This window comes from Corvus cornix, chromosome 8 (assembly GCF_000738735.6).
Source record: "Corvus cornix cornix isolate S_Up_H32 chromosome 8, ASM73873v5, whole genome shotgun sequence".
NCBI lineage: Eukaryota > Metazoa > Chordata > Aves > Passeriformes > Corvidae > Corvus > Corvus cornix.
In genome coordinates, this window is record NC_046338.1 from 2,670,095 (window position 1) to 2,695,418 (window position 25,324).

General features: G+C 42.8%; 1 protein-coding gene across 17 annotated transcripts in view; it reads right to left on the bottom strand.

Moving 5' to 3' along the window:
• NFIA (nuclear factor I A) overlaps positions 1–25,324 on the bottom strand; it is a 350,499-nt gene that overhangs the window by 25,065 nt on the left and 300,110 nt on the right. For 12 of the 17 annotated variants that reach the window (XM_039556247.1, XM_039556258.1, XM_039556251.1 and 9 more), the window contains 3 exons: positions 15,443–15,621; positions 12,720–12,885; positions 4,774–4,865 (listed from right to left, as the gene is read on the bottom strand). In XM_039556247.1, the coding sequence (XP_039412181.1) occupies positions 4,774–4,865; positions 12,720–12,885; positions 15,443–15,621 (437 nt within the window). Of the gene's footprint in view, positions 1–4,635; positions 4,866–12,719; positions 12,886–15,442; positions 15,622–25,324 lie in introns of those variants that run through there. The other 5 variants (XM_039556245.1, XM_039556260.1, XM_039556246.1 and 2 more) reach the window with 3 other exon arrangements.

A 25,324-nucleotide genomic window follows, 5' to 3' on the forward strand; every position in this document is an offset into this window, starting at 1 on the left:
ACCACTGTCTAATTTGGGAAAGGCGGAGAGCGGGAGCAGATCTAAAGGAGTTAGCTAAACTTCAGTGATTTCCCCCTAAGTTACTACTGCTCTTTTAAAGAATGTATTTCACAGGGTGCATTTTTGTACCTGCTCCTTATAAAGCTGTTCTGCTGAGCTTGCTGTTTTTCATACCTGTTATTTTGCTGCCTAGATAAGCTTGTTTGACTTTTGGGGTTTTTCTTAGACTTTATTTCAGTGTTCTAGGCAGGTTACAGGCCTTTTGTTTCAGTTGCTTTGTGTTATAAAGGATGAGCTCTAGACAGAGCTCTCTTGTAGTTGGGTGGCTCTAGGGCCCCACCAGGGAAAGTGTAAAAACACAAGACCTTTGCTTATTACCCAGGATCTGACTGTGCTTGGGCACTGTGCAAAGGCAGAACCAGGAAGAGCTTCTACTTCTGTTCTTCTAGAAATAAGTTTTATCTTTTCCTACAGAAAGGCAAGGGAATAAATATTTGGGTTTGTGCTTAACTAAGTTTTAGCAACTACCTGGGATGGATCTGATATAAAGTGTGTTTACATTAGAGAGGGATTTTTCCTGAAAGAGCTGGTCAGGGCTACAGGATTCACTTTCTCATAGGGTAAAGTGGTTGATTCTCTGCCTGGGTGCCTGCAGTGGGAGGCAGTTTCTGTTCCCTGCATCCTCATAACCTCCCTGTGCAGGGCACATGGGCCACTGGCAGGTAGGAGCGATTAGATGGAGCAGGCATGTGTTTCTCAGGAGCTGTTTTTAGCACTCCAAGTACAATTTCCAGGAAGATGCAGGCTAAGTAGGTGGCAAACAGGACTCAGCCTAGTAAACAATGTTTAGTGTGAAGTGGAGCTGCAGCACTCTGAGTACAGCACGCTGATCCCTAAAGGAATTTTGTACCCTAGAGCAAAGCCAGGGCATTAGAGAGCAGCAAACAGCTTTTGGAGTGGTGAGTGGCAAGCCCTGGTCACAGGCTGCTGGTTTAGCATTCCCAGCTGCATGCACTCCCAGCCCATAGCCTGTGTTTCACTAGTAATTTTAGGATAAAAACACCCCAAAATCCAGATCCCTTTATTCACCTTGTTGCTATGGACAGGCTCGTCCCTAATTAATGTGATGGGACTTTCCCATCCCTCTACCACTCTCCGTATTACAAGTCCTTGGCAATATGAGAGACGTATCTATTACTTAGTCATGAGGTGTCCAGACCAACTTGCTTTTGAAACCAGAGTCCCTGTACCCCAGGCATCCTGTATTTCTGATTTGCATATGGAAAAGGCAGTTAAAAAGCTGATGCCCCCATACTGCTTGCGAGTCAAGTAGCAAAAGTAAATGATTTATCAAGCAAAGGTTACAACACCTGTGCCTTTTTGTCAACATATACAGGGGATGCCAAGTTAAGTGTTGCTTCTAATAGCGCAAACAGAAATTTAGATTCAAATAACCCCCAGACAGGACAATTGTGCAGTGAGTGGAGTGGCAAAGTGATGGATGGTGTAAGCAGAGGATGGAGAAACAAATGAACTGAAAAGTTTGGAAACTGCTAAAACCAGGCAAAGCCAACAGCCCTTTGGGGGCTTTTGTTACTGAATCAGAACTACTGACTTAAAGCCGTTTAATTCCCCATCTCTTCTGTCATGGAGTGGTCATCCTGTTACAACCTTTGTTGACACAGGAAGATGGCTTTTTTATAAATATTATATAAATTCTATAAAATTCCTTTAAGGGGTTATATTTGACACAACATGACATAAATCAGAACATAGTGCTCATGGAAACGGCTACTGATAATTTCTCTAATACCGATTAAGAAAGGTGTGTACAGGGTTTGGTTGTTTAGAAGCAGCCCGGGACAGAATGATCCTTGCCCCAGCCCAGTCATGCTGTTGTACATTTGCCTGGGATTTTATTCCAATGTTCTGTGAATGCCCATGTATGGGAACCTGCTCCTGTGCACAGACTCATTTCTGCAGCATCTGAAGACTAATGATGATGATGTCCAATGTTGCACCAAGCAAATATCAGAGCCACCAAAAAGCTGACGAAAATACTTTCATATGAGTTGTAGCTGGACCATAATTTTAAAAAAGCAGATGTTCAGATACAGCCTTCATTTTTATTTTGTTGTTCCAGCAGTAAAGAGTCGCTTAGCCCTTATATTTAAGCTTAACTTCCAGAAGCTCAGAGTGTTCCCTGCTTCCTCTTGTCTCAGGGAGCTGTGTCCCTGGCAGGTAGTGGTCCTCAGGACCTGTATCTTAGCCTGACTCTGAATGTATTATAAAGATCCTGATGGAAAGGAGCCACCCCAGCTGCTTTTTATAACACAGTCCTATGTGCTTTTACATTTTCATTTTGAAAATATCCTAAGTGGTCGTTCTATACACTAATGCTCTGCAAAAAGAGCACAAAAGCCTGTCTTTGTCTAGAGGAATGCTACATAAATCCCAAATCATTGCAGTTACCACTTTTACCTCACTTCTCTGACTCAAAGCACAGTCATCTTCAGAGTTCTTTCATGAATAAGTAGTGAGTTTGCTGATAAATTATATATTTAGTATCAAGTGGGTTGTGGTGGTGTAATGATGTATAGAAGCAGGGAGATGCAGCTGGAGTCAGAGACTGGAAGTCAGTCTCCTTGCCCACTGCAGCATGTTAGACTTTAATTGAAAGCTGTGCTTGAGTATTGTTTTTCACTGTACAGCATTGTTATTCACTACACTGCATTACAGAGGAGCACTTAAAGTAACGCTAGAGCACTTTAAAATGATTTAAGTCATAAATAAGGAGGATAAAAGTTTACAGTCAACAAACTTATCTGGGAAACTTAGGCTGCAGGATGCAAGTAAGTTTTAAATATTTCTGGAGACTTAATACTGTTGTGTCTTACTACATAATCAATTTACCAACTAGGAGTTTTTCAAGTCTTCTGGAAAAGGTAAGTAGCATTCTCTAAAGGGTTTCAGGTTTCCTGAGCTATGAAGGAAAAGACCAAGTGCTTAAGGACTTTAGCAGTGCACCTTAACATTCCTGTTTCCTGATTTCAGCGTATTTCTGTGTATTCCAGTTGCTTCCAAAACAACTGGAGAAATATGATTTAAATGTGAAGGTGCACGAACACTTGTTGCACACATGAACCCAATAAAGAACAAGGCTGGAAAAGTAGGGTGCAGGCTGAGTTTTGTTAAGGCATGAAAATACCCCCCCAGAATCTGATGGGTTAAACCCCTCTCTGCATTGCTGTTGTACTTTCTGTGACCCTATTTAATGCAGAGAAGGTTTGAGATTCGATATAGTTTAACCTGTGCTGTGCACAGAGCTATAAACTAAAGCCCCTAACAAATTGTACACAAAGAACAGACAGCAAAAAACCACGTTGTGCTCACAGGCAGCTGCTTGCAGCCTTGTAAACTGAAAATCTTTGGGAATGAGTGACCTGCGTTTCAGTGACACTGGAGGTGCTGAAGCCATCACAACGAGGAGTCTGTCTTCATGCACCTACTGTGGCTTGTGACAGCCATTAATCTGCACACTAATTATTCAGAAGCCTATAAACCATTCGAAAGAACTTACAAGAGCTAAGGGTAGTAATGCCCAGTTTGCTAGTTATTTGAATTATTACTTTTTAGTCATTGCAACCAGCTCAAAACAAAATCACAAATATTTTGTGCAGTTGACCTTTAAAAGAATTGCGACGTAGTCAAGCAATCACTTCAAACTATAAACTACAGTTGTCCTAAAGCACTAACTCTGCTCACTTTTTTATACCTTCCCCCCCATGATAACGTGTTATTAAGCCCAGACTCAATTTTTTCAACATCTGGCTCAAATTAGCTGCTAACAAAACTGCCAACAACTATTTTCTTAATCGACCCTGGGAATTTGATACAGCTTGGAAAAAGCACATTTAAATCTCGTCCTTCTCCTAAAGAAACACAAATGTTTACTTGAGCTTCTGATTTGACCATAGCAGGACCATGAATTCAGCTAACCCAGCTTTATAGGCCTGCCTCAACTGGACTTTTTTCTCTCTGTGTAAGGAAACAGATGTGCTCACAATTACAAAATCTCCTGCTCGCTCAAAGCCCACCATGCAAATGACCAACCAGGAATTTGAGTATTTTTTTACATGAAAGTCACTGGAGCAGTCTCCCGTTGTGTCTGGTGGGGGACCACAGGGCACTGTTACCTGATGAGTCTCTCTGAGCTCCTTTTGCATATCACAGACTGGTTGGGGCTGGGAGAGACACCTTAAAGCTCATCTTGTTTCATGGGCAGGGACACCTTCCACTATCCCAGGTTGGTCCAAGCCCCGTCCAGCCTGGCCTTGGACACTGCCAGGGATCCAGGGGCAGCCACAACTTCTCTGGGCACCCTGTGCCAGGGCCTCCCCACCCTCTCAGGGAAGGATTTCTCCCTACCATCTAATCTAAACACACCTAATGCAGTGCCTGGGGAGCAGGTTGCAGCCAAAGCCTTTGAAACCCCGGCCCTAGAGCAAACAACTGCGCGCTAGGAGCCAACACCTTAGAAAGCGAGAGAGGCCCTTCCAGTTACGAAAGCAGCGTTATTACCACACAAGCCCAAAAAAAAAAAACCAAACCACAACAGACAAACAAACTGCAAGTGACATTTCACTGTAGTTACTGAGACCATGTGGGTGAAGTGACAGCGGCAGTGCAGCTGCTCCGCAGGGACACGTTAGAGGACACTGGAGGAGGAGAAGAAGAGGCTGCAGGCAAACAGAGAAGTCGAAAGCGGCCCACCTGAGTCTGTTGAGGGATATTTACAAAGCTTGGATCCCGTGGTCCAACACTGACGAATCGGTTTGCGGGGGAGGTGCTGGGTGTCGAGTAGGCTGTGAAGGGAAGGGACACATGCGTTGAGGAAGCGGCACTAGATTGCACACGAACAACACCAAAACACACTGTCTCAGAGCCACCTAAGCAGATGTTTAACATAGAAATGTGCAAACGTTTTAGAGAGCGAAAGTTTGGTTTGAGACACTGGAAAGGTTTGGGCTTAATGGTGGGGGTATCAACACGTAGGGGACTGGGCTGCTGGGAGAGGGGACAGCCACAACGTGGGCGCAGGGGAGGGTGTGCAGCTCTCCAGCCTGAAGGAGAACCATTGCAGGCCTTTCCATGATGGGCTGGAACAGGAGATTCCTGCAGGTCCTGGCTGTTTTCACTGGAATGTCTGGTATCTCTATTTTTAACAGAGTTTTGTATAGCAATACCGAAGTGCTCATTAACAGATTCAGACCCTTTATTTCATGCTAATCCAGCATTCTCTCTGGATATAAAGTTTTGGTTTTCATACTGCTGTGGTCTGCACTCTAAAATGTTCACTTGATGTGTTTGACAAACTAGGAAGATCCTTTCGGTAAAAAATTAATGGGTTGCAGTTTCACTGGGGTGGTAAGTGCAATCAGTCTGAAGGCTGAAGCTGCCTTTAAAAACTGGAGTGGCTCCCATAAATGTAAAGCTATTAAATGCAATGCAAGCCAAGAACCCAGATTACTTCCAAACTTGAAGTACTTTAATGATTTTATTGTTGCATTATATTCTCCACTGCAACTGTCCACAATGCCACGTACTTCCACATCCAAAAGCTTTCAATGCCTTTTTAGTCTTCTTCTCATTTTAAAACCCTCACACAACCTTCTCCCTTCCTCAGTTTTTTGCATGTTTACATCTAATTTCAAATAACCTACATAGATGCCTTAATACAAAGAGGGCTCCTGTCTATTTTGAATATATTTGTGGGAATGCATTCTGTTGAATAAAATCCCCAGACAACCTAACTATCCAATGAAGAGACAAAAAAACAATAGTAAAAGGAAAGTCACTTGCCAAATTCCAGTCAGGCTAAATATAATGTTGAGGCCTCAACGTTACAGAAGAGTAGAGGGAGTTAAGAGGCAGAGAAGACACTGAGTTGGCTGTGTGGAGGAAACCCTGTTGCCTTTCTGAAGGCAAATGTTTGGTGAAGAGGTATTACACTGGAGAAAACATTAAGACTGTGCCAAATCAGAACAATGCTCCACCTTAGCCATTGTCACCTCTCTTAGAAGCTATAAGCAAATGCAACCAAAACAGGTCACATATTTACTTTCTCCTATTCTTTCCCAGCTCTGATTATTTCCAGCTCAGGGACTTCCTGTAGTTAAGGCCCTGGAGGGATTTCTCACTGATGAATGCCCAATCTGCACTTGGACCCATGTGGATGTTCTGCATCCCATGAAGCCCTTGGGTGAGGAGTTCCCAAGTCTAGGAACATGCAGGACCACATCCTTCCCTTCCCTCTCTGCCCAAGTCTCACAAACATCTTGTGAAGCCTCTTAGTTCTTACAGTTTCATCAGAAAACTTCCCTTTCTCAAGATTCCCTGAAATCACCCCAGGAACTGCGTATCTTCATTTCCTGCTGATATGAGGGGAGATAAGGCACTCCTGGATTTTAACAAGGAATTTTTCCCACTTGTTTCTGGTGAGGTGATCTTTCCTCTCCAAGAAGCTAACACATGCAAAAATCATGCAAGGAACACTTCTCCTTCACAGAGTCTTAAAGGAATTTAAGTACACTAATTCGTCTTCCTGAGATAGTTTTGCAAATTGTGGTGAATATTACAAACAGGTACACTGGGTGTTACTCGTACCTGCAACTCAAGGAAGAAATTAACTGAGCAGATCTGGTGAGATGTTCTCCTCACCTTTTTACCATATTAATTTGGTTAATAATTCAGAGAATCCACACATTTGCAAAGGACATTTCCCTGTTGCTAGTGCCATGTATTAAGATTCTTCTGTGCTGTTCTTGTGGAGGGGTTTTTTTTAACTAACTAATGAACTAATGTTGTGCAAGACTAAGAATTCCTTCTGCAGTGGGGAAAATTAACTTAGAGCTCAAAAATCAAACATCTGTTGTTTGGTTCTCCTGGTGTACTTTTAAGGAAGCAGATTGAGTGGAGAGGCCATTTAATCCCTTAGAGCAGGTAAGTTCCACCCAGAAGGGAAGGAACTCAAGATCTTGTTTACAGTTCCCAGTTGGCAGATACTTTTGCTGTGATATTTGGTAGAAAATCAAAGGGGAACCAGCAGAATGCTGACTTAAATGGCTTCTCTGTTCAAACAAAAATTCGAAAGCATTTGAAAAGTGTGCAATATGCACAGAAGTCCCCTCAAAGCTCGCTGGGTGAGTTGCTATGTATACCTTCCTTCCGCTCCAAACGATGTTTAACTTGCTTTCTGAAAATACTCGGATGTCAGCTTGGTATTTCCTTCAGGTCATATAACTGCCTTGCTGGAGCCAAGGGGGGAAGAGCACCAAAATGACAAATATGCAGAGGATTTACACTGGACTCTCCCAAGGTGCTGTTCCCTCTTTGCTGTAAAATGTCCCGGGATGTTTGCGGATTGTTAGGGGCCATTTTGGCTCGGAATATTAAGCTGATGTGGAACACACATTCCCCTGTTAGGGGGAAATTTGTTTCAGTAAAAGAGAGAAGTACTGAGTGTTGCTTAGACCACGATCAACTTCCAGCTGCATCTTACTGTCTTCAGATAAATACCCTTGTTTGACATGGAAGTGGGATCCTGGAAGTCTGATCCCTAGACTTCGCTCCAAAATTAGGATGGGGCAAACTGTCTCACTGGATAAAGTTGGGTCACATTGTATTATAGCATACATATAAGCTAAGCTTATGCTGGGGTCTTCAAACTCCAGTCTGGGAAAAGCCAAAGCATGGAAAGGAACAAGGAACAGCAGCCAGGTCTCTTAGGCAGATCTTCTCCAGATCTTATCAGCTTTGCTCCATGGGAATTTTTCAGACCTACTCGAGGTTACATCAGCTGATAGCTGTCCCGTTGGGCATGAACAGAACCAGCTTCCTGCCCAGCCTGCTCTTTCTGCTACTGGGATTCACTAAGGATTGTCTGCAACATCATAGCCCACAGCCAAGGAAATGAATGTGATGCCACAAATTTGGTATGATGCTTCACTTCAGGAACAAGCAAAACAGGGGCTAGCAGAGAAAGAACATTTGCTCACACAGACAGCTTTGATATTCAGCCAAAATGGCAAGAAATTGTATGAAAGACAAGACAAACAAACAGTTTTGGGGATGCTGTGTGTTTTAAAGTTGCCTGCAGTAGGGAAATGTTACTTTTAAATATACTTTCCTGAAATAATTGCTATTAAGAGCAGGAGTGTGTAATTTATCATGGTTCTGGATTAAGAGGATAAACTTCTGTTTGGGAAAGATGATTTGGGTGAGTGATGACCTAATGTACCTCTTGGTCTCCCTTTTACAGACCAAGATGACAGATGTGTTTGATGTGAAGAGTTGTCCTGTTTCTCATGCCATAGCAAGAGGATTAACTGGAAGAATGTGGTGCAGTAGAACGATTCCTACTGCAGTGCATTCTGCAGCTGAGAATCTGAGCAGGAACTGCAAATTTTAGCAAATTGAATGATAGAATCAACCCTCTTTTTTATGGATGGGGAAGGGAGCGAACAGAAAGCTCAAACTTGCCCAGAAGATGCTCAGTCAATGCATAGCAGAGGAAGGGAGAGAAAGCCAATCTGATTGCAGGATCACGGAAATGTTTAGGTTGGAAAAGACCTTTAAGATCATTGAGTCCAACTCCTACCCCAGCACTGCCAAGGCCACTACTAACCCATGTCCCCGGGTGTCACATCCACATGGCTTTTAAATCCCTCCAGGGATGGGGACTCCACCACTGCCCCTGCTCCAGTGCTTGACCACTATTTCTGTGAAGAAATTTTTACCAATATCCAACCTAAACCTCCCCTGGTGTGACTTGAGGCCGTTCCCTCTCCTCCTGCCCCTGTTCCCTGCCAGCAGAGCCTGACCCCCCTGGCTGCCCCCTCCTGTCAGGGAGTTGTGCAGAGCCACAAGGTCCCCCCTGAGCCTCCTTTGCTCCAGGCTGAGCCCCTTTCCAGCTCCCTCAGCTGCTCCTTGGTGCTCCAGACCCTTCCCAGCTCCATTCCCTTCCCTGGACACGCTCCAGAGCACTTCAATGTTTTTCTGCTGGATTCGAGGTGTGGCCTCAGCAGTGCCCAGCACAGGGGACAGTCACAGTCCTGGTCCTGAGGCCACACCAGTGCTGATCTAGGCCAGGTGACATTGGCCTTCTTGGCCACCTGGGCATACCTGGGCTCATGTTCAGCTGCTGCTGACCAGCATCCTCAAGTCCTTTTCCATCTTTCCAGCCCCTCTGTCCCAAGCCTGGAGAGTTCCATGGGGTTGTTGTAACCCAAGGGCAGGAGCCGACACTTGGCTTTATGAATCCTGTACTACAGCCACAAGATCATTCTTCTCATCCTGACACAAAGGCCATTTAACAAGAAAGCTCCTTTGTTGAAAGGGACATTAACCAGTAATGAGTTCGTTAAAGTTGTTAAGAGTTGTGAATCTCAGAAAATAACACTTTGTTTAAAAAAGCTGTTTAAAAGTCAGGGTGTACACGATGGCAGTATCTTAGACTTTGCTCTGGAATGATTCAATTATGATAGTGATAAAGCCAACGAGAACGTAGTGGAGGTGGTGTTTGCTTTGGGCAGTGAGATATTAAACCCCAAAACTGCCAAGTTCAAGAAAATATTGTGTTATGCTTGTAATGGGTTACCAACCAAACAAAATCAAGAAGAGATCTGAGATAAGATAATGTTGGGACTGCTTCTGATATCAAAGATGTGTTCTATTGAAAAAGCTTTCTGTGGAGGAAAAATGAACCTCCCCAAACCTTGTGAATCCCATTTCCATTTTGTCATCTGACTGAGGAAAATGCTGGCTTTCCAAAGGGATAGGATTCGCAGCTGAAATTGTCAGCTCCCAGAGCATGCCTGGCCACCCAGTAGCAGCAAATCCCCAGTGTGCATCTCCAGGGGCTCTTCCTTCCTTGGACAGCACTAATGTTCATGTTTTGGTTAATGTCACAGCTGGAGAGTTTCACTATTGCTCTGAGAATCATTAACCACCTTGTTGTGATTTTTAGCTCTCGTTCCCAGGAGGCCATGCTGTATTGAACAGCTGCTCCTGGCTCCTGCACCCCTCAGGAGGGCCATATTCCAATTTTTGGTTGGGCCGTGACTGCATTTTGTTTCTGCTGAGGGCTTTCTCCTAGACCAAAAAAGGGAAGGAGAACGCAGCAAATGCCAATCCCTTTCACACCATTTCCTTGGGGGGGGTGTTCATTCTCTTCCACATGGCTAAGGAGACAGTCTGGCCAAAATTTAGCATCGCTCTTGCCTTTGTTGCATAAGTGACTTTCCAATATCCTCAAGCTCTGCAGGGCAGTCAGCCATAGCCCGGCGACACTCCCAGAACCGGTGCGCTCCAGCAGCTCGTAACCATGGAAAACACCTTTTTGTGCGGCTTTTATGGAACTCTGGTGAATCTGCACTCGCTATTTGAAGGCTAATATTTAGTTAAGGAAAAAATAAACACGGAGGGAAATGGAGGGTTGGTCCTGATTGACACACTGAATGGAGCCCAGTGGGTCCTCCTGGCAAACCCTGGCTGCGACGCCTGAAACTTCAGTTTGCTTTGCTCTTTATGTAGCCAATACTTCCACTGGCTTTGGTTTATATGTCATACTTTTTCTTAGAAAATATTTCCTATAATCTACTTTTCTGTAAAATTTGTCCCTAAATTAAATTATATGCTTCTTTACAACTCGAGTCACTGTTATTCAAACCCCTCACCAAAAGGAAGATGCGTGCCTGAGTACGTACAGAACTATATGTTTAGACATCAGCGTGGCTAATTAACAAACAGTAATTATTTTCCTAATCTTTTGTTTAAATACCATTAACTGGCTGCTCTTGAGAAAACCTCCATTCCCAATTAACGTGGCAGCTGTCTGCTGAACACAGAGCCCAGTGACCAGCCCCAAGCTGACACCGATGGATGTCCTGCTCCCTTCAGAGGAGAAATGCCCATTTTTCTGCCAGCTGAGAATACGGCCAAACACACTCTGAGCTTGTTTACACAATCACAGTATCATAAAAATTAAGATTACTGCTAAAATGTTGTTGGGAATCTTTTTCTTTTTGACACCAGACACTGCCAGTAAACTGAGTCACAACCGTAATGACAAGTACACACTGACCTAGTTTTGTTTTTCCTGGTTCTGAAGACAAGGAAATAGTAAGGCATTGCTGACTGTGTTCAGTGATAACTATGACTAAACATTAACCTTTTAGATCCCACCGCTGAATCTTATTGATAGGACTTGAAAGTCCCCTCAAAAAGTTCTGATAGCACCAGTGTTGGTCTAAGGTCAGAAAGAGGAGCGGAGGGGACGGAATGAATCAACTTCTTCACTCAACAAAAATCTGCTGATCAATTCGTGAAGTCCTGATTCGAGAACATCGCGTTCACAATCTTACCAGACTGTCTCATACTAAAACCCATTTCAATTTCCAAGCGAGCCAGAGCATCTTGCTGAGTTTGCAGTTGATGCACTATCGTGTAGCAGAAGGCAATGAAAACCTCTGAGGAACTACCAGATTTTAAAAATGCCCCCTGGAACCTGTGCAAGTCTCCTGAACAGTATATAAAGCTTTAAAAACCTAGGCTTCACTTGGTCTGAAGAGTGAGTACCTCTTTGCACATCAAGCAGTGGTTGCATATAGCATTTAAATAATAAGCTTGAAAAGCACACAAAGGGATTTGCTCTTTCGATTAGATTGATTTTTGTTTGTGGATGTTATTTGGACTCCCTTCACTGTGGAACAAGTCCCCTACAGTTGCCATTAGAGCACTGAAAGCTTCCCTTTTGTTTTTAAATGTCAGTTTGAGCATAGCTTCATTAAATCATTTCACAATTAACTCCCTGTACGTCCAGACTTTTTTTAAAGCATCGGACACAGCTGAATTGCATTTGTTTCCCAGAAGAGTGACTCCAAAGTGGTATCCCCAAGTGTGTATCCAGGAATTCATATATTTGACTTGTGGCTACACAAAATGCATATGGGAGCCGCGTGGGTGGTGGGAGAGGATTAGAGCTCTCTCCCTGGCCCTAAGACATACCAAAACTTCTTGCCTAAAATCCAAGGCGTAAGGGAAAGATGTCTGGGTTAATCTAGGCAGATTTATTCCCAAAAGAACGATAATTGAAGTAACCTGGAAAGGGTTGTGAGTTTATCCCAGTGTGATGAGCAGCTGTGTTTTCAAGGAGATTGCCTGACTTCCATGTGGGGTCTATCCTCTAAAGCCTGACTTGAGATACCAGCTTATCACAGAACCATGGAATGGTCTGGGTTGCAAGGGACCTTGAAGATCACCCAGTCCCAGCCCCTCTGCCATGGGCAGGGACACCTTCCACTAGATCAGGTTGCTCAGAGCCCCATCCAGCCTGGCCTTGAACACTTCCAGGGATGGGATGTCCTCCTGAGTCCTCCTGGCAGCAAACAAGATCCCAAAGGTCCAAGCTCTGTGTCACAGCTGAGCCACCGGCCTCGATTTCCCACACACGTGGCTATGTGAAATAGCAACCAAGTCAAAAATAAAACTGCAACCTTAAGCTAAGGCTTTCCCTGCTAACACAGGAGCAGCTCAGAATTTTGTCCATCATGGAGAGCAGAGAGCTCTCCCGCTTCCCAAGATGAGTCCAGTCCTCATCCCTGCACAGCCGAGTGCCGGCGGTGCCGGTAGCCCTTGGATCCCGCTGCGTCTATACTTACTTGGAGAAGTGGGAGAGGTGGCCCCTCCTTCTGTTGATGTGGTTGGAGGTTTTGTGTCTGGCACTGGCAGAGGCACAGGCCTAGCCATTGGTGGCGGAGGTGGTGGTGGCAACATTGGGGTAGGAAGGAATGGATTGTGCACCTTGCCTTGGCTGCTACCATTGGGCTGCCGAAAAACAAGCAAACAGACAAAAATTATACTAAAAATCAGCTATTAGGAACCTCCAGTAACAACAATCTAGTTGAAAACGATGTGCAATACATTTACAATTACTTGAGAGGTGGCAAAGAAATTTGCTGGCTCAAATTCTCCATGGACTTCAAGAAACTGTCTCAAACTCTGTGAACCTCGTGAAACTACGGAAATTCTGGCTTTTAAACACTTGTCCTATGAGCAGCTTGTCTGAACTGTCCTGGATTAAATCCTACTCCTCTTTGCATTTCCGGCAGCACTAAGCCATGCTCAGTGAGAGGTGAAGCAGTGTTTTTGACCCCTAAAAGCCTCCAGTTTCGTGCCTCTGTTATACCCTCAGGATATCAGTGCCTAGGACTTGAGTGTAAATTTCTTAAAGATACTGCTCATTAAGAGAAAAAACAAGCGTTTTTGGTGGTCTTAAAAATCATGCTGATATCTTATTACAGGAAAATGAATGAGTGTATATTAAAATAACTGCTCTCCCACATCCCTTTTGAGTTAGCAATAGTGTAGCTCTTGGTTTAGCTGCCATTAGGATCATCTGGAGAAATGAGTGAACTTAGAACAGCTTCATTTTTACACACTGAGAGAAAAAACCACCCTCCCTTCAGTCTGGGATGTGGTCAGTCACAGGCTGAAGGGGATCAGCTATATGAGTGTGGTCTTTCAATTAATCACCAGAAAAATGTGTCCATAAGTAAAAGTGTTTTCAAGTATCACAAAAACAGGAATCAGGCTTAGAAAAACATGCCAACCCTCCCTCCAGCTTATTAAGTTTGCATTTTAAATGTAACCCAGCCTGGACACTTGAAAACCATACAGATAGATGCCAAATACCATTATAAAGAGAAAGTAGGGCAGGCTGTGAATCAGGTGTTCCTTTTAGTGACAAAAATGATGAGATCATTTTTGACAGCACTCTACAAATTGATCTCACTGCAGTTCTTCTGGCACTGAACATTGCCTTTTCCATTGATGATAAAAGCTCAGCTTTAAACACAGATCCATATTCTAAGTACTGCTAAAGAAAATAATATTTTAATTCCTGTTAGGGTTTCCATTAGCCTGAATTGCTGGGGACAAAATACTCATCCTGGCAAAACACTTGGGACTTTATTTTCATTTCACCTGCTTTGGCACTGACAAAGGGCCTTAAAGTCGTGGAGGTGCAAATCACACTTGTGCTAGAGCAAAAGTGGTTCAGGGGATAAATAAGACTCAAGTTCATCTGCATTTTACTTTACAGCATTCCCACAGACTTCAAAGACTGCAGTTACTAGAGTTTGCAGCAAGAAGCAATCCTTCAGGGATATTTGTTTTTCCAACATCCAGCACCTTTAATAAACTAATATATTAGTGACATCTCTCAAACACTATCTTGTCTCCCAATTAAGTCCCTTTCCTGCCAAGAAGACCCCCGCTGCCTGTTCATTGTGAGTGTGCTAACAGTTCATAATGCTGAATGGTTTGGGATAAATTAAGCAAATGAATACTCAAGGAAAAAGAAAAGCACTGTATTGATTTGTTGTCTAGACATAAATGTATCTGCTAACATATTGCAGACATTATTCAAAGCCAGGACTGGCTGGAATAAGTAGAGTCAGTTTTTCTGCTGGGGAAAGGAAAACACTGGGAACAATACAGCTTATTAAATAAGTGTAATAAATTGGATTCTAATAATTAAACTAATTCTCATTAACACTTTCAGCCCTATGTATGTCAGGAGAGAAGCAGTAATTTTGCGAGTTATTACTTCATTGGCTGGAAAAAGTTACATGCATTACATTTCATGAAATATTCAGAGCATTATTTTAGATTTGATTTACATAAAATTTATAATTTCTGTATTCGTCCAGAATGCTATTTCAATAATAGCAAGATGATTCACTTTATTTGATTAAAAAAAAAAGAAAATGGTTATTTGAAGCTTTGGAACTCTGCTTAATTTTTCATAGAGATAAGGGGAAAAGATAACTGCTTACAGAAATAACAAACCATAATAAACTGTACTTTTAACATCTTGAGTTCAAGTACTGGTCAACTTGATCTAAAGTGCTATAAGGCAGTATTTTTTTTTTTTAATGAACTTAGCTGATCTGAAACATCTGTTTCTCACCCTCCCTTTTCCTGCTCCTCCCCCCCCCCACTCTCCCCTGAACTTCAAAAATAATTAATAAAAATTATTCTGCCTTTGTATTTTGTTAACCCTGGTTCCACAAGGGTTACAACACATGCAGCAAAGTCGTTTGTGGGGGGACCCAGCAGGTCACTGAAGCACCAGCTTCTCTGACAGTTTAAGCTACTTTCACCACAATGTGGTTGAGCGGTTTTTTGGGGAGGTCTCTTGTTGTTTTTTAAAATACTTTTGCAGCACAGCATTATTATTTTTCTGTTTTCCTCCCTTCCAGCAGCTATCCCAGGTGTGCTCCTGCAGGCGACATGCTGTTAAAATAACCCCGTCAATAACCCCGTGGTTAATTTTTACATAGGACAAACACTTCTGAAGAAAGAAAAACGGCTTCCTTACATTTAGGAACCCCACCTGTCCAGCCTGCTGACCAGCGTCGGGGCAGACAAGTTGGACAAACTCTTTCAGAGTCTCCTGAGGATGATAGCGGATTGCTGGGTGTGAGAAGTATGGCCCAGGCTGTTGAATAATGGGTGATGTTGGAAAATGAAGAGTCGATGGTGTTGCATGTGGACTTGCTATAGGAAAGAAAACAAAGACGTTATATAGAGTTTTGCCTCTGGAAAATAAAACAGTTTAAATCTATTGTAGTTTTAAGTATCTTTTTTTTTTTGGTTTGGTTTGAAATGTACAGTATTGTTTATACATCAAGTAATATATTAGACCACATTGTGTCCTACACTCACTTCATCTAGATCCTGGAAGCAAACAGAGCCAGACATTTTGAAGGATTTTCTGTGTTTTTAGTGGACACGTATAAAGGAATCAGCAGTCCTTTGTGAGAGTGAAAACTATTCATGACCTTAAGAGCAGCCCTCATCAATCAGGCAATAAAAAAATGTATTTGGGAGATTAGGGTTGATTTAATTGACATTTCATGTGACTTGGATTTGCACACACGAATCCATTTTACATTGTAGTATAAACGGTCGATAATTTAAAAACGGTCTAACGCTTCTTGTTGTTGGGGATTTTTTCTTCCATCTCACTTCAGGAACATTTATTTTAAGTAACGTGTTTTCATTTAATGAACATGCACAAAGTGGCGAGATCGTTTGGAAAATTACATTTACACTTCTCCTGAATAACACTGGGCTCAAATCTTCAGCAAGCCCCCAGCTCACGCTCAGGGATGAAGTTTAATTTGGTGAATTTATGGGCCAACAAGCCAGCTGGAAAATGTACTCCAGAGAAGGTGCAGAGGTGTGATGTACACAAGCCCACTGGCAATGACCGATTTTACCCTCAGCTGATTTCAGCAGAACTACAAGTGCAGCTGCAGAGCCTTTTGCTCTCCTACATATGTGACACCTTTGCCCAGTTCCTCGGCCTTCAAAATATATTGGGTTGGACTCTTGTCACCCAACAGAGCTTTCCACTGTTAGCTGTCACCACGAGGTAGCACCTGCTGTCACTTACAGTGCCATGAATTCTCCCCTCTGAAATGAGGATTCACTCTTCCTTCAGAATGACCAATTAATCTGGTTGCACACAAGCTCATCTGTAAATCATTGTTTATTTCTCACCAAACAGTCGGTGTTGCTCCCTTGGCATGTTACCCTAGGAATCTTTCAGGGGTGTCCATGTGCAAAGATTGTGCTTGTACACTGCATATGACCAGTCAGATAAAGGCTATAGAAAGGAGGAAATATCCCACAGAAACTCAGGTGTTGCCTTTGAAGTAATTTAAATACACAAGAGGGGGGGGAAAAAAAAAGCCTTTGGCACTTTTGGAAAAATTGGAGAGATGCAGGAAAGTTAACTAAAATCAAACACAAATGAGCAAACATTCATTTCATGATGAATGTTATGAAAAACCTTCAGTTAAATAAAAGCTAAAATCTGCTTCTTACTCTTGTTCATTGCCAGTTTAATAATATGACACTTTATTAATAATTTTTTTCTTAAGCATTATTAAACCATTAGCAAACTCAAAAGCTTGAAGATATGGGTAAAATGTGAGCTCAGAGACAGTAGCAAGGAAGCTACTGCATTTTCCTGTAAGCATTCACTGAGGGTTGGCTAGGCAGCTCTTCTATACACGTCCTTTTCCACCACAGGATAGGAATTACTGCTCCAATACCACCACCAAAAAGAGCTGCACTCGTGCCAGGGGTGCTGGTATGGGATGGATGTGAAACCCCTGCCCTTGCCTTGAAAAGCTCCCCTATACCCATGTTAACCCCCCAATTCTGCTCACATTAATAGTGTTGAAAATATTCCCAACAGAAGTAGAAACATCCAAGGTAGAGATAATGGAGATTCCCTTCAGTAACTGTGGGGGATCACCATGGAGCCAATTACTAGAATGGACAGAGGACTAAACAGTGGCCAAGGAGCCACCTCACCCCCAAATAATCCCCTGCCTTTGACTGGTGCTGCTCTGAGGTTGACACCTCCATTCTACACACACACCTTCAGTCAGGTAGATCCCAGCCAGCATTTTGATGACTACAAAATTTTATTAGCCTACAGTATTTCTGTCTTCTTCCTTTCTTCGTATCTCCTTTTGTAGTTTCCCCTTTCCTTGTGTGCCAGATGGAATATGAGGGATGAAGATAAAAGTGAGAAATGGACATTTATGTGACAAACATCTAATAAAGTAAGAAATAAATTGGAATTTCTAAAATATTTTTTTAAAATTTCCTTTTAGTATCAGCTCTTTTACTACTATCTGAAATTGTTATGCAATTGCACCGTCCTTCGTATGCATCTGGGAACCAACTCATTTCTATTCTTCTGCTGGGTGAAAAGGAGTTTGAAATGCATTTCAAACAAGAAGGAATAAAGAATTGTATCCAGGGAACATGTGGGAGTTCAAAACTTGTCCTGAGACAACACTCTGTTTAGCTTTTCCAAAGTACAGCTCTTCATTTAATAATTTGATTTGCTCCGTGGAAGACGAAAGAAATATTCACTGGCATGTAAGGAGTGAGCCTTTCTCTGCTGCCTTGACCTCCTCAGCATGTCAGGGTAGAAAACAAAGTGGAGAGTGTGTGTCAGGGATCTTCCCAAAGAGAGAGAGAGAGAGAAGGAAAACGAATGCAGAAATGTTCAACAATAATTCAGCAAGGCAAAGTGCTGTAAGGAGAAAGTGGCTCCTCTTAGGAGTCTTGGCCAACTCCTCAGCCCATCTCCAAGGGCTTCCTGCTGATCAGGGAAGGACTGGGGGAGGGAAACAAGACCAGATTGGCATCATTCCTCGGCCTGTGCCATACACTGACGTGAAGGGGTCATTTTCTTCTCAGCATAAGAAGTAACGAGTGCAATAAGGATCTCCAAAGGTTTGTTTTTGCAGTCTCTGACTAGGAAATAGCAGATTTCTCAAGTGCCAAAAGAAAGGCCTCTTTGATAAGAGGAAAAAACCCACTACTATTAAACTGATCAACATTACAAATGTGCCTGCCTGATACTAGAGAGAGGGAATTAAATGTTAAAGTCTAAAATCTGCTGGCCCAGACACAGACCATTACTCTGATAGCTGTGTTGTGGTCAGCAACTCTGGTGAGTGCAAAACTGGCCACTCCAACAAGTTCTGAGCGCAGAACGCAACCGTGTTTCCAAATATAGGGGCCCTCACAAGCACTTTTAATCAGTTAAAGCACAAGAGGTAATGAAGCAGCTTGTTATTTTCCCTGTTTGCCTCTAAAAAGGCCAAGGGCCCTTTCAGTCATGATTTTCAGACTTAATAAAAATGATAAAGTCTTTAATTCCTAAACCCACACCTACAGTGATGGAAATTACCCTGTGTAAGAGAAGAGGCTCTTATTACTTCTGATGGGATATTACAAGCCTCAATCAGTGATTGTAAATTCTTTGAGATCTTCAAATGGAAGATAAAATAGGTCTTTGTCTATTATTTATTTACTTATTGACTTATTATTTATGTATCCCTAAGCAGCTCCATCCTGCCAAACCATATTTCTCCTGGCGTCTTTCAGCCTGTGACATTTATATTTTATTATTGACCTCAGTAAATGACATAAAATATGACTTCTACAACCTATGAAAAGATGTGTACTCAAGAGCAGAACTTCATTTCTACCTGCTGTAGGTATGGAGGAGTTGGACTCTCTGGCATTATGAAATCTGTTATTTTGTGCGGGGGTTGGAGGCAGGAGTTATCCTTCCATCTCAAGGCAAGCATAAATATTTCAAAGTACACATGATTCTAATTCCATTGAAGCTCGTCTGAAACATCCCAGACTTTTTATTGAAAATGAGATGATAATGTATGGTGGCCTGCAACAGATATACCAGTATTTTAAAACTACTGCTATAGGGCCAAGTAATTATGCAGTACAGCTGTTGCGTGCTACACTGGATTCCTCAGTGTTTTATGAGCTCGTGGTGCTGTGCAGCACAGAAGCCAGAGGATTTTTCAGAATGCTGAATTCAAACTTCTGATTATGCAGGTCTGTCTTGCCTTTTCCCTTCTTGATTTGGAGCAGCCAATAACAAAGTAAGTCACCAATAAGATAAGCTGCACCCATTGATTAGGTGAGCACTGCACATGGCCAAGGCTCTGAAGAAGAGCCAAAATTGTGAATTCTGTCCAAGCGAGCGATCAGATAATAAAGAATCAGTTAATTTGAAACAGGTTATGGTTCTCTGCAGATATTTAGGGTCCTGGAACAAAGGAGCAGTTCCTAATAAAGAGCCCTGGGTTCCTTGCTCCCAGGGAGTGCTTGCTGACATGGTGAAGGGACACCTACAGTGCTCAGACAGGTTTTCCACCAGCACAGCCCAACATATGGGGGCACATATTGATCCATCCACCTTCCATCTCCTCTTCCAAAAAAATGCCCTGCCAACCCCTTCAAGTCCACATGACTGGATGAAATTTCTTTCTTCCTGAAGTTGTTTGAAGTCTTTGAAAGGGTCATTTGGTGTTGCTCAGGAAAAGGTGTTATCACCCTGGACTCCTTGCCTGTTCCAGGGAGAAGTGTTGGGAATCACAACCACTGTTCCTTCCCAGGCACAAGGGCTGGTCCATCAGCTGGATCAGGGCACAATGCTCAGATACCTCCTCTATAAAGTGATAATTAAGTTTACTAATACTTCATTAAACATTGATCAGCCTTCCTAGAAATAGTAACATTAGAATCATAATGAAACGGGATCGGTTTTTATCTGCTTGTTTTTGAGGCCATTATAATTGGCTTCATTACAATTAAGAAAGTGTTTTTTGAAAAGTCATTTCCCTGGAAATGTTAGAGAACAGTTTGTTCTGCTAGCTACTTCCACGTCAGGCTTCTAAGTTGCTTTAACTCCCTGCGTGCTGCAAGCTCTCTCCTGCCATCCCAGTGATGCCAGTTCAAATTATGCAAGATGGATCCTACCCTTTGTACCCCAAAGGTACTTATTCTGAAAATTGACCATATTAGAGGACTAATTGGCTAAGCCACCATGCTGGCTGATGTGAAATGCTTTCAAATACCATGAAACAGCTGTGTTTATCGGAAATATGAAGAGTGACTTTTTAATAAGGAGATCTGGCAATAATCCAAATTTGTTGAAAGGAACTTACACTTCTGTGTATAATACAATACAAGAGGTAAAGAATGGAAGCCTAAAACAATAGCTTTAAGCCCACAGATTTTGGTGATGAAAGCAGTTACCCAAACAAGAAGAAAAAATAATTAAGAAACTTGGGCTGGGATTTGTAGAGGTCCTGAGAGAATTCATTAACTGCTTTTGAATTTCAGTGGGAGCTGCTTCCCCGTAACACTTTCAAAGGTTTCTGAAAGTCCCTATTTTTCTTACTGCCCATTAGGAACAGACTTTAGGGTGATAAATGTAGAGGAATTGCTTACTCAGGTTAGCAAGAACCTGCCTCTACTTAAATACTGAGCTGCTGAGGGTAGGGCTGACCAGTCCTAGGATCAGCCCTCGGAAGGCAATTCACATCCCTGGAAAACTTGGGCATTTGTTAAGTCCCATAACGGTGCAAAGGGGTTGTCTAGTAACATGTTTGTCAGGTCCAAGGATGAGGTAAATGCAAACTGATCCCATCTCACTTTCCCATTTGCAGTGTCAAGGCTGGGAAATCGTGGAGCTGGAGAACAAAGATAGGCTTTACCCTCTAAGCATGGGTAAAATTCAGGTATCGCTGATACTCGCTCCCACATTATGTAGACAAACATAGATGAAAGATCCAAAATACAATATAAACAGCTGAGCAGTGCAAGAGATAGTGAAACACCCTAGATAGGATGGATGGGGATTCTGTTCCTGTCCATGAACATCAAAAAGATGGGCTGAATTGCAGGCTATCCATCTCTCAGCTCCAGAAGTCAAGTGCAGCTGGGCAGCTAAGCACTGCTGAAAAGAGCAGAGCCACGGTATCTCCAGATCAGGGCTGGCTCTCAGCCCTTTTCTGCTGCTCTGAGTGGTATAAGGCACCTGGACCCTTTGTTCAGAAACACTCCTCCTGTAAGAAATTTTGCAGTAGCAAGTGGGAGGCAGGAGGACATTTTGCCAAGGCCCACGGAGTTCCTAGCAAAAGGAAAATATGCTTAGGGCTGTGTTTGAGCTTGGGGTTTATTGGTGTACTCTGGGCTGCTGAGTATTACGGGCTGCTTTTGAAAACCTGTGGAGCTGAACTGAGCACTGGTTCCAGATTCTGGCATGGGCAGGGGGCCAGTTAAGTTAGCTATTTTGAGCTGAATGTTTTAAAACATGTCAGAATTCTGCTGCCTTTGGGAGACCAGAATACTACAGAATTGATTACATCGGGACAGAAATAAAAATCATACCTATAGAAAGCACTCCTTCCTTCCAAGACTACAGCTAGAGGTCAAAAAGACCCTAATTTAACATATTTGTAGAATTCCTGCATCACATCAAATGCTGTCAACTTCTGCATATTATTATTACTTTTAATACACATGATGCATTCTCATATATTCTCATCCCAAGATAAAAACTACTGCTAGGAGAATATATCATGTCTTTCTTATAATGAAATGCAGTTGATAAGTTTACAATAGAAATGTAAATTCTCTTAAAAACTACAACCTTTATGTGTGTGATGATATAATTCTGCTTTGATACTAAAAAGGGCATGGTAATGGAATCTGTGACTTTGGAGTGATATATTGCTGTTAAGTTAATAGGACTCCACATTCCCATTTCTAATATCAGTGTTTTTCCTCCCTTTCATTCTGTAGATGGTAAGCTGATACTACATAAACATTGTTAAAGCTATAGTTCCACGCTACAGTAATTCACTTAACTTTAACATGATTTATGGTTCTGTCAATAGAGGAGGTTGAAAATCCAGAGCTCCGATGCTTAAACATGGGTTCCATATTTAAAGCAATAATGTGCTTTTTGTGTGTGTCTGAAGCTAGAAGAATTTAGCATAAAGCAGAGATAAAAATATTATAGTTCACTGCACTGTTTAAAGCATATAGTTTAACTCCACGGATACATCAAAGAGAGCAAAGGAACCAAACACAGCATCAGGAAAAGCATGGGCAAAATACTTTGTTCCTGAAGCACTTTATTTTTATATTATTTTTTAGGGATGCATGAAATCCTATTAGTATTTTTAACACTGCCCCTCTTTTTTTTCATTCTTTTGCTCAGTTAGATCAGCTCCTTTTGTCAGGATGAGTTTAAATCTGGGTCCACTGTGTTAATCACCCCCCTTTCTTCTTTCTGGCACTTCCCCTCCAGGCGTTTTGCCTCTTTAGGAGATTAAGCTACCAAGTCATCTTGTTGCTCTAACATGTCCTCACTGGAGCAACATATTAACACAACTCCTCTGCAAAAGAGCCCTCTTTAGAAGTTTGCTGCAGGGATGACAAATTAACCCAGCATGGTGTCCCACACATCTATCTCAGTACAAATTATTAGTGTAATAGAGCTTTTAGTTATGCATTTATCTAGTAATTATTGAACGGTTATACAAAACGGAGCTGAGCAATCATGGCCCTTTATGAGGCGAGCTCGGTGGGTGGTCTTACAGTTAATTTAGGATAGGACTGTCTAAGCAGTTCACTCACACACAAATTAGCTGAACAGCCTGCTCCTTTAAATATTTCCTATGTCACAGGCTAACTCTTGACAATACAACAAAGGTAGAGTTTTAATTACACGGTTCCTGACTTTTGTTTAGCTGAAGCTTTAACCCTTTGCAGGCCTCCCTCTCTGCCCTCCTTGCCTGGGCTACGGCAGGCGGTGGCAGTTTGGGGATTGTGTCATGGCTAAAGCCTGACCTTGAGGCCATCTGTTGGGAAACTGCTTTTCCTTCAGCACCAGGTTGCTCCAAAGCGAGTGCAGGAAATCAAAATCTTCCCCTGCACAGTCAGCTCTCCTGACATTGCAAACTGGATCATGTAAACTCATCTGATGGTCAGCGTTGTGATGTTTATGGCCTCACCTCATCTTCCTCGCCCTTGTGGTGTGACTCTCTCTTTTTGGCTCTCTGGCATCACCCATCCCTTGCTCTGAGGTGCCTCTGTCAAGTTGCACTGCTTTGTTTTTGTCAAAATTCAAAGGGAATTAGAAGGTTACACCACTGTGCCACCTGGCAGCATCAGGAAGCCACAGAGACTCGTACAGAAAAGGACATTACAAGATGTCTTTTTACAATGTACACCAGGAACCATCAGTTTGATTCACTTGGAGCTGGCTGACAGGACAGCGAGCAAGGCACCAGGACTTTGGTGACCCACTGGAGGATTTTGATAGAGAAGGACACGGTATCTTTCCAGATATGTCACAGAGAGGTTTCGCTGCTTTGGCGTGAACAGAGAGTACTGTGCTGCAGCATTTCCCTGGCAGGCCTTGTCCTGATAAAAGTCTAAATGGCAATGGTAATTATGGAGGAAATTAATATAATGGAAACCAGTCCACTAGCTGACTTTCATCCCTTCTTCTCACACACCCACTTCCTTGGGTTCTTGCCTTCGTGCTGTGTTTCTTGCTTCTTGTAATTGTGTTTCTCCTTCATTTATCTTCCTAACATACCATCTCATTGTTATTTTTTTTCCTTGCCTTGCCTTTTTTTCCTTGCTTTTTTGGCTTGCAGGATTCACACTGTCATATTCCGTGGGAATGCTTGAATGCTCTGCAGCACAGGCTGCTGTACATCCTGGCTTTACAAGATCGTGGTCAATTTAACGTTTCAGCCAGCTCCAGTTATAAAGTCACCAGAGTGTAAGTAGCAATACATGGAAGCCTAAAACCACTTATGTAAATACTGCTGTCACCCATAGTATTTAAATCCTTCACTAGCTGGTGAAGAGTTCAAGTGGTCTGGGAAGCTTTGTGAGATGCCAGCAATCCACGGTGCCTTTGCAATGCTGCAGTGCTGTGGTGAGCTACGCCGACCACCAGATAATCCCATTTGCAGGTAACAAAAGTATGCTGAGTAGGAGAGAGATCTGGCTGCTCGAATTCTCAAGGCTTTGAAATAAATTCTAAAACTGATAGTGATGCTAAAGCCACCCTATAGGTGATCAATTTACCATCTGCCAGACACTGAATCCTAGCCACGCTGGTCCAGAGAAGACATATGGTGCATTCATAGAGTCATGCCCAAAAAACTGCCATCATCAAGTGAGGCTCCATGAATCACTTTGCTAGCTTATCACCAAAGAAACTTGGATCTTGCCACCATCTGTTGGAAGTACTGAGGAGTCACTGAAGCATTGGCATCCCTGCGCCAGCACTCACTGCACATCTGGTCCGCTGGTCAGCCAGCTCGGATCCTCTCTCCTGGCTACTGCCCAGCTGGGCCGGGCACTGGCAGCAGCACCAGTGCAGATAGGAATGAGTGCACAGCCTTCCACAGCACAGCACATCCAGACAATTCCATGAGAGCAGAGGTTTTCCAACTGCTTCATCGGGTGGAGCACCTTAGAGCTAAGACATCCTCTCAAGGATCTTCCTCCTCCTCCAAAGGAAGTTTTGTTTCCAAAATGACTCATTGTGGGGATCACAGGGAAGGGCATTCAGTATCCTGGGATACCCCAGCATCAGACGTGCAGTGTATTCTAAGGGATGTTTGGAAGCTTGTGAAGGATTCGGGAATATTCCCGAGAAGTTATAAATCACTGGTTGTCAATGACAACACCTGCCATGAATAGTCTACAGCTTCTTCTCTGCTGTCTATTTTGATCATGCTTTACAAATGCATCTCATACACACATCCAAGTGATAAACTTGCACATACGAACATGAGAAGGAGATGGAACCTCCCTGTGATCG